The sequence below is a fragment of the Chrysochloris asiatica genome, unplaced genomic scaffold, assembly GCF_000296735.1.
Source record: "Chrysochloris asiatica unplaced genomic scaffold, ChrAsi1.0 scaffold00027, whole genome shotgun sequence".
In the NCBI taxonomy this organism is placed as follows: Eukaryota; Metazoa; Chordata; class Mammalia; order Afrosoricida; family Chrysochloridae; genus Chrysochloris; species Chrysochloris asiatica.
In genome coordinates, this window is record NW_006408545.1 from 20010447 (window position 1) to 20020816 (window position 10370).

A 10370-nucleotide genomic window follows, 5' to 3' on the forward strand; every position below is an offset into this window, starting at 1 on the left:
CCAGGAGCAGACTTGCAGAATGTGCCCTTTGGAGATACAAATTATTATATATGCCTGAGTGGGTTTTTTTGTTTGTGTGTTTTTTAAAAAGCTAAAGTGGATAGAGAGAAATACTTTTAACTGATAGTATATGGGGAGGGGATCATAATCAACGTAATGAAACAAGTTATATGAATTGCTGAATGTGAAACTGATGATGTGATGATTTGCCCTGTAAACTTTCACTCAATCCACAATAAAAACCTTAAATTAAAAAAAAAAAAGTTTATGGCAACATTCTTTTACTTCCATTTTCCACAAGCTTTTGAAGCCCCCACATATTACCGATGTTTATTATGTTAAGGAGCTATTGTATCCCAGTGGTTATGGGGGAGTGGGGGTGGGGGAAATGTCTAGGTTCAAATTCTAGTTAGATGTCTATTTCTTCATCTATAAAGTAGAATAATCATTGTATAGGATTGTTGAGACTAAATGAAGAGACTGAATTAGAAATTACCAGTAGACTGCCTAGATATAGACAGCAAGTAACAACAACAAAAGCCTGACATTGAGTCGATTCTGACTCAGGTCACTCCATTTGTGTCAGAGTATGACTGGGCTCCATAGGGTTTTTCAATGGCTATAATCTTACCAGGAGTTCTGGTGTGGCACTGTGGGTTAATACGCTGGACTACAATGTGAATCACAAGATCAGCGGTTCAAGCTCACCACTCCTTGGAAACCCTATATAGAGTTGCTATGGGTTGGAAGTGATTTGACAACAACAACATCTTACCAAGGAGTCCTGGTGTAGCGCTTTAGGATAAACACTGAATGACAAGATCGGTATGAATAGCAAGGTCGACACTTCAAGTCCATTAGTCACTCCTCAGAAACCCTGTACAGGGTCAATATGAGTCAGAACTGACTCAACAGCACTTAGCAACAACAACACTCTTACCAAAGGAGTCCTGGGCTGCTAACTGAAAGATGAGTGGTTCAAACCCACCAGGGAGAAAGATGGCAGTCTACTTCGGTAAAGATGTACAGCCTGGGAAACCCCATGGGGCAGTTCTATGCCGTCCTAGAAGGTCAGTGTAAGTTGGAATGGACTCAAAGGCAGCAGGTTATTTTTTTCCTTTGTTCTTACATCTTACCAATGTCTATAAAAGGTAGAAGAGTTTAAACCATTATATAGCCCTGCATGTTTTTGTGTACATCCAAAAATAAAAAGGGGGGGGGGGGAGATAGAGGCAAATACTGTTAACCAATAGTGCATGGAGGGGATTGTAATCATTGCATTGAAACAAAATATGATTGGTTGAGTGCAAAATCAATGTTCTCCCATGTAAACTATCACTCAGTTTACAATAAACACATTTTTTAAAAAACGTAAAACAGAGCGTCTGCGAAATGAGGGGACCCTTCAATAGCTGGCATGATACAATAGAGCCAACAATGATTCAAACACATCAGAGATCATAAGTAGGAGCAGACCGCTTTCCATACTGCTGAGCATGGGATGGCCAAGAGCGTAGGGCCAAGTCAAAGGGAGCTAACAACAAAGACACACTAAGAACTAAAAACACACAGTGACAAAAACAGAAAGCACACATACTTAAGTTACATTGTTGCTAAGTGCCATTGAGTCAGTTCTGACTTGTATCAATCCTGTATAGAGTTTTCAAGAGCAGCTGGTGGGTTTGAACTGCCAACCTTGTAGTTAGCAGTCCTGTGCTTACCCTACAGTACTACACCAGGATACCAAAAATGAAATTCATAATGTAGTGTTTCCTAAGGAGTTTACAGTTGGGCAATCAAGTAGGTGATTTGGATTACAAGCATTTCAAGACCCAGCAAGTTTTCAGTTTCAGCTTACAAACTGTCTTGAAGTCAAAAGTGGCATTAACCTTTCGTGAGATATAAAAGCAATGCTTAAAATCGTGTTCTCCTTTCCCATCATCTCTTTCCTTACCCTATTTTCTCCTCTAGTTTCATTTGAAGCCAATGTTTTACTCACATTACTCTAAATAGTAGACTTCAAAAGATGAAAACATGGAGATAAAATTAGAAATATAAATAGCGAATAAAAACAAAACATAATGGGAGAGAAACCAAATTTATAAATTACATATTGAACAAAATTTCAGCTTAAAATTTTCATTTACTTGAAGGGGAGCATTCTTATTTGCAATTAAATTAACATCTACTCCAACTGCATTTTCATCATATTCCCACACATTTTCATCATATTCCCAAACCCAGAACTAGCTAAAAGAAGAGTACAGAAGACAGTATGAGTACAATAGGTTTAGCAGGAACAAATGTTAAGTTCAAATATATCTTTACTTGAACGCTAGTTCAGCCATTTATTAATTATATAACCTCCGGCAGCCTCACTTTCATCATCCATAAAATAATGCCAGCCTCATACGGTGATTTTGAGGATTAAATGAGTATATTACATAACATAGGGGGTAAGCATTTAGTAAATTTAGGTTATTATGATGTTGTTCCTTAAATCTTCTATCAGTTTTCATAAACCATCTGATGAGGTGCTGTAGGACCAGCATTGGACGGCATACCACAAGATCAGTAGTTCAAACCCACCAGCTGCTCTTCAGAAACCCTATACAGGGTCACTGTGAGTCAGAACCGACCTGATGGCACTTAACAACAACACAATGCTACCAACACAAAATGGAATAAAAACCCATTGCCTCTAGTGGCTCAGTGGATCAAGCATTGGGTTGCTAACAAAATGTTGTTGCTGTTAGGTGGAGTTGGTTCTGACCCATAGTGACCCTGCACAGGATTTCCGAGGCTGTAAATCTTTATGAGAGCAGAAAGCCTCAACTTTCTCCCACGGAATAACTGGTAGTTTCAAACTGCTTATCTTGAGGATAGCAGCCCAATTCTTAACCATTAAACCAAAATGTAGGTAGTTCAACACTACCAGCCAATCCTTGGAAGAAAGATGAGGCAAATGCTTCTGTAAAGATTTACAGTCTTGGAAGCCCTATGAAGCAGTTCGACTCTGTCCTCTATGGTTGCTGTGAGTCCGAATCAACTTGAGTGCACTGGGGTGTTTCAGGTTTTTAGCCGTTGATTCCTGCTCCATAGTATTTCCAAGGCTGTAATGTTTACCTGGTGTGGTGCTGTGGGATAAAGCACTGGACCGCAAAGTAGGTTGGAACCACAAGGTCAGCCGTTCAAACTCCCCAGCCACTCCTTGGAAACCTATGAGTTGGAACGGACTTGATGGGTCTTGATTTTTATAAAAGCACACTGCCTGATCTTTCTCCTGCGGATCAGCTGGTGGGTCCAGCCACTGAACCACTATACCAAAGAATGCTTAACTCACTGCACCAAATGGAATATTAATAATTAAAACATGAAGTAATGCTATGCTTATTAATATGGAATAATCTATGAGATAAGTTAATGTTTAAAAAAAGGAATAGAACAGTGTATATAGTACACTTCCATATGCATATTCCAGAATGTCTTTGGAAGAATACATAAGAAACTAGTATCAGATTACCTATGGCTAGGGGACAGCAAATGTTACCGCATTTTTTATTATAACTTTTCAATTTTGTACCATGTGTTTTTCTTGTCTAAGATAAAATAAAATTTATATTATGATCCACGGTTTGTACTGCTCAAGTATTCCACTATACATTAAGGGCACTGTGCTGAAATTTGGAGAAAAACCTAACATGACGGAATCATATTTCTAGTACTAATTTTAAGTGGATTGACAATAATTGTCAAAGACTAGTACATTCTTAGCTAAATTAGCCAATATCAAGTCATTAAAGTATACAAACTTTATTTAGGGTATATAGGATATACAGTTCTGGTGTGGCACATAGCAGGATAATGCACTGGGCTGCAAAGTCAGTTTTAACTGCAAGCTCAGCAGTTCAAGCTTACCAGCCACCCTTTGGAAACCCTACTTGCTGTTGTTGTTGTTAAGTGCCATCGAGTCGGTTCTGACCCATAGCGACACTGTACAGGGTTTCCAAGGAGCGGCTGATGAGCTTGAACCACTGACCTGTGGTTCAAACGATTTTGCAGTCCAGTGCCACATCAGGACTCCCAGAAACCCTATGCTGTTGTTAAGTGCTGTCGAGTCGGATCCGACCCATAGGGATCCTATACAGGGTTTCCGAGGAGCAACCGGTGAGCTTGAAACACCGACCTTGCAGTTCAAACGGCTTTGCAGTCTGGCACATTAACCCACAGCACCACACCAGGATTCCTGAAACCCTATACAGGGTCACAATGAGTCAGAACCACTCCCCGCCTCCCCCGAGAGGAGGTGGGAATACTTAAAGATGAGAAAAAGAAATGAATATGTACATGGGACAGACAGTAAGAATCTTCATTCAAAAAACATCATCTGCCCACCATGAATGACGTTTCATTCAAAAAACATCATCTGTCATTGTGCTAAGTGTTGGGGAAACTATGCAAGATCCTCACCCTTGAGGAGCCTTCAATATAACTCAAGTATATAAATAAAGAGAAGCCCTAGTGGCGCTGCACAATAAGCACTGGACTGCTAAGCCCAAAGTCAACAGTTCAAACCCACCAGCTGCTCTGAGTGTGAAAGATGATGAGCCTTTCTGCTCCCATAAAGATTTACACCACCGCTCATCTGTCAGTTTGTGTATTGTGGTGGCATTTGAGTATGCCACTGGAGTTTTAAATACCATTTAAATACAGTTTCAGATGAATTTCCAGACTAAGATAGACTAGGAAGGAGAGGAGGACCACTTCTGAAAGGTTAGGCACTTAAAGGCTTATAAGTAGCAATCAGATAGCATCAGAATATTGTGGAGCCAGCAGTGTTTTGTTCTGTTGTGAACAGGGTCACTATGAGATGGAAGCCACTCAACTGTAACTAACAATGACAACAAAGATTTACAGCCTCGAAAACCTTATACAGGGTCGCCACGGGTAGAAATCCACTTGACCTTGACGGCAGTGGGTTTTGGTTAGTGAGTTATACGAGCAAAGCAATAACAGTCTCACTACATGGGTGTGTTACTCAAGAAATGTGTTCATTAAACTCAAAGATGCATATCACAATTGAATGAATGAAGCAAACTGGGTGCCAAAACGCACTCAGTTCGTTGTCTATTGGTTTGAAGAGAACACCAAGAATCCTTTCCTCAAACTGAAATACTTGTGGACTTTGTTCCCAGAATCAGAGTCTTCAGGGCCTGCAGGGGTCCGAGGCATGGCTCTTGGGTCTGTGCTCAGTCACCAGCCCGGAGAGGTTGGAAGGTAAGGGTGGAAGGCCCCCAAACCTAATCCCACCAGGTTGCAACTAACACCCAGGAAGGAACATAATCTGGGTCTAGCTTTGACCCTCAAAATGAAAGTCACCCAGGCCAGCTTTGCTCAGGATTCCTTTTCAGACAGCCAGTGTAGAAAGGCTCGAAAGGCTGAATTCCTCAACTATGAAAACGTATGAAAACCGGGAGGCAGCTGTGGGCGATGGATACTGGGGCAGATGACCCCAGAAGCTCCCCGGGCCATATGCACACACCGGCGGGTCGGCTCAGGCTCCTCATGGCAGTCACTGACCTTTCCAAAGGGGATTCCCAAGAGCGGCGGCCGGAGGGGCGAAAGCGACGGCCCAGTCCCCGCACCCAACAAGTCTCCCTTTCAGCCGCTTCTGCACTAAGGTGCGCAGAGTAAGCAAGGGAGACCAGGAGGTCGCCATCTTGAGCTCCGTACAAGTGGACGAAGAGGAAAACTTTATTGAAACCCAGAAAAGAGACGTTGGTACAAGTCGAACCAGCCTTGCACTCTGAAGGTTCCGCCCGAAAGAACGGAAGGTAGCAGTTAGAGAACGTAACCTCCTGAAGCCAGAGAGGCGGGCTGGAATCCTTTGCCCTTCCGTCCTTTGGGACGCTGCCAACCGGGACTACAACACCCAGAGTGCAGTGGGCCACAACTGGGGGCGGGGCGGGCTTCTCTCATATAGGGTAAGTGCTATTACTTCCGCCTCGGCTGAGGCGTCCAACACTTTTTCAAATGTAACCGCACTTGAGTCTTTGAAGTTCCTATCACCTGCCGAGATTTATAAACCGAAGAAGTGATCCAATGTCCCCCATATGCTAACAAAATATTGCGTTTACTTCGTCCAACCTCCCTACATGGTAACTCCAGTTTTTTTCTCTAGGGTCCATCAGCAGAGCACCTGAAATGTACTTGGACTACTTTTCCTTTCTGTGCTTGAGTAATATAAATTACTTTCAGTATGACATAAGCGCAAATGTTTTCAAGGATTTTATGAATAACAAAAGCCTATGATCCAAAATGGATGGATATAGAGATATCATTGCTGATATCCGATGGATCTTGGCTGAAAGCAGAGAATATCAGAAGGATGTTTACCTGTGCTTTATTGACTACGCAAAGGCCTTCAATTGTGTGGATCATGACAAGCTATGGACAACATTGAGAAGTATGAGTATTCCAGAACACTTAATTGTACTTCTAAGAAATCTGTACCTAGACCAAGAAGCAGTTGTTCAAACAGAACATGGGAACACTGAATGTTTTAAAATTGGAAAGGTGTGAGACAGGGTTGTATTCTTTCACCATACTTATTCAACCTGTATGCTGAGCAAATAATACGAGAAGCTGGGTTCTATGAAGAAAAACGTGGCATCAGGATTGGAGGAAAACTCATTAACAACCTGTGATATGCAGATGATACAACCTTGATCGCTGAAAGTGAAGAGGACTTGAAACATTTACTTATGAAGATTAAAGAGCACAGCCTTCGATATGGATTACATCTCAATGTCAAGAAAACAAAAATCCTCACCACTGGACCAATAAACAACATTCTTATCAATGGAGAAAAGATTGAAGTTGTCAAGGACTTCATTCTTCTTGGATCAACTATCAACACTCACGGAAGTAGCAGTCAAGAGATCAGACGACGTATTGCACTGGGCAAATCTGCTGCACAGGAACTTTTTAAAGTGTTGAAGAACAGAGATGTCAGCTTGAGGACTAGGGTGTGCCTGACCCAGGCCATTGTGTTTTCAATAGCCTCATATGGATGTGAAAGCTGGACAGTGAATAAGGAGGATCATAGAAGAATTGATGCCTTTGAGTTGTGGTGTTGGAGGAGAATACTGAAAGTGCCATGGACTGCCAAAAGAACCAATAGATCTGTTTTGGAAGAAGTGCAGCCAGAGTGCTCCTTGGAGGCCAGGATGGCTAAGCTTCGTCTCTCCTACTTTGGACATATTGTCCGGAGGAAACAATCGTTGGAGAAGGATGTCATGCTGGGTAGGGTGGAGGGTCAGAGAAGAAGAGGAAGACCCCCAACGAGATGGATCAGCCAGGTGGCATCATTGATGGACTCAGGTGTGGCGGCGGTAGTGAGGTTGCCCCAGGATCGAACATTGTTTCGTTCTGCTGTGCATGGGGTCGCTATGAGTCGGTTCCGACTCGATGGCACCTGACAACAACAACAATGATCCAAGATGAGCAATCAGTGGATGGTGTATCCAAAGTACTACTAAGTTATCTGCGCTGACTTGATTAAATAAATGTTTTGAGGCCCTATACTGAGTGTAACTGGGAATACAAATTGCTGTTCAGAAGAGGTTGGAGGGATGTAGAAATGTGTATCAAGTGTTGTGGTATCAACAAAGAAGAGAGCATTAGGGCTGGGAAATCAAGAAAGCTTCCTAAGAGCAAAACTTAACAGATGAGGATAGTCCAAGAACAAAGAATTGAGTAAACTATATGGCAAGCAGGCAGGAAAGTGTGGAGGTAGAAGAAGGTCATTTTCAATTGTGCACAAGCAGGTGAAAGACTACACTAGAACAGGAAGCCGGACAGTTCACCATAGAACAGGGACAAAAGGAAAAGGAGAATTTAAAAGCATATAATAATTTGGAGACTTCACTCTGAACCAGACCCATCCAATCATTTATGGAAAGTTATTTTGATTGAATCTATTAAAAAGAAAACCAACCCCCCTGTTGTTGAGCTCATTCTGACAAGACAGAATAGAACTTTCCATAAAGTTTCCATAAAGTCTCTAGGACCACAAACTGTCACATCTTTCTCCAGCTAAGTGCCTGCTGAGTTCCAACTACTGGCCTATGGCTAGCAGCTGAATGCTTTAACCACTGTGCCACTAGGACTCCTTGTATCTAACAAGATAAGTCCATTTACACTTACTATTTGTTTTCTATTTTTAATTTCATTGTTTAACATAACATGCTGTTACTCCTTGTTGAATATATTGTTTTAGATTTCTTGATTTATTTGTTTTTTCTTTTCTTTTAACATTACTAATTTTGGGTTTGAAATTTTGTGACTTTTTTAAAAAGTTAGAATTCCATTCACTATTTCTCCCTTGACATATTCATATACACAAAAGGCTTTCAGAGTATCTAGGTATCATTTTGTTAACTAAGAAAACTATTGCTTGTCTTGTTCAATGAAATCGCCCTTTATTAAAGATTGCATTAATTTGATGATTCTGAAAGTGAGTTATAAGCACTTGTGAGTAGTTTATTGCCAAAATTGGCAGAGTGATCTATCTATAGACAATTTTCACATGCCCATAAACATGGATAGAAAATTTGGAAAATAAGCTTAACTGTGTACAAGTGGAGATACACCTTTCTTATTGGGTACTGTGTCCTTTTCAGGGATTGTAGATTTGAAAGGAGCTCTGGTAGCGTAGTGGTTACGAATTGGGCTGCAAACCGCAAGGTCAGCGGTTCGAAACTACAAGCAGTTCCATGGGAGAAAGATGAGGCTTTCTGCTCCCGTAAAGATTTACAGCCTCAGAAACCCTGCACAGGGTCACTATGAGTAGGAACCAACTCCACGGCACATAACAACAACAAAAGGGAGACAGATGCCAGCTATACCTAAAAGCAGAATCTTTGATGTGGTGAAGAAAGGTGAAACTGCTCATTACAGATTAGTAAATAAGCAAAAGTAAAATTATACTTACCTTGCTTATTGGGTAATCCAACACGGTATACAAGTTAGTAACTTAGAGGGAAGCTGCTCCTTGGGAGAAAGATAAGACTTTCTGCTCCATCTAAGATTTAAAGACTAGGAAACCCTAATCAAGGTCACTAGGTGTTAATAGCACTTAACAACAACAACAATCTAGATTATTTTTGTTGTATTCAAGACAAGTAATCATGGCCAGATTAATTAGGTGGTGGTGTTAGGCATTGTCTCATCAGTTCCAACTCCTAGCTACACTATATAGGATTTCCAAGGAGTAGCTGGTTGGTTTGAACCACAGACTTTGTGGTTAAAAGTTCAGAGCTAATCCTACAGTGTCACACCAGGACCACAGATAGATTAGTTGTTGTTAAGTGATGTTGGATAGAGTTTCTGAGGAGCAGCTGGGTGGGTTTGAACTGCTGACATTCTGGTTCACAGTCCAGTGATGATCTACATTATAAACTATTAAAATATCAAGCCTATGCTCCTGTTGTTCTGGCAGATGTTAAAACAAACAAACCATAAAATAAATTTTGGACATTATCAGATGAACTGTTAAAAGTAAATAAGAAACACAAGTAAATATATGCATACCAATGTTCATAGCAGCACTATTTACAATAGCAAAAAGATGGAGACAGCCTAAGTGCCATCAACTGAAGAATGGATAAACTGCAGTACATACACACAATGGAATATTATGCTACCTTGAAGCATAACAAGGAAGCTGCAAGCCACTGCATAACATGGATGAAACTTGAGGACATTATGTTGAATGAAATTAGTCAATCACAAAAGGAGAAAGACAGCATAGAACCACTATTGTAAAAGACTAAGAAAAAGAACCCATACTAAAGGGGTTGGGAGATTCTTAGCTGGTTACCCGGATGTGGGGTTTTTTGATGATGCATGGAAGGGATTGTAACCATGGCAATGAAACAATATACAATAGGATGAATACAAAGCTAATATTCTCCCATGTAAACTATAACATAATTCACAATAAAATATTTTTTGAAAAATCGTAAAAGAATAAAGTAGTATAAAAATTGCCTATAAGACCTCATGACGGTACTACCCAAGAAAGCCTTCCCCCTATCCCTTTTCCACCCCATACCTGCACTGTCAAGTCAATTAGAGGATGATCCCATAGCAGTGTGTCTGTGTGAGATGAAATATCTTGGATTAGATTGGTCTGTATTTAAAGGAAAACAAACTTGAAAATTGATTTGTCATCATAAACACGAAACAAAACAAAACCAAAAAAAGTATTTATTGCCAGGTTATTGTTAAGTACCATGGAGTTAGTTCCGACTCATAGTGACCCAGCCCAGGGTTTCCGAGGTTGTAAATCTTTATGGGAGCAGAAC

At 40.8% G+C, this 10370-nt stretch overlaps 1 protein-coding gene across 1 annotated transcript in view; it reads right to left on the bottom strand.

Moving 5' to 3' along the window:
- The window catches only part of LACE1 (lactation elevated 1), a 309080-nt gene extending 303183 nt beyond the window's left edge, over positions 1–5897 (bottom strand). The window contains exon 1 of the mRNA XM_006839948.1: positions 5581–5897. Coding sequence (XP_006840011.1) covers positions 5581–5719 — 139 coding nt within the window. The 5' untranslated portion in view covers positions 5720–5897. The remainder of the gene's footprint in view (positions 1–5580) is intronic.
- Positions 5898–10370: the final 4473 nt, after the last annotated feature.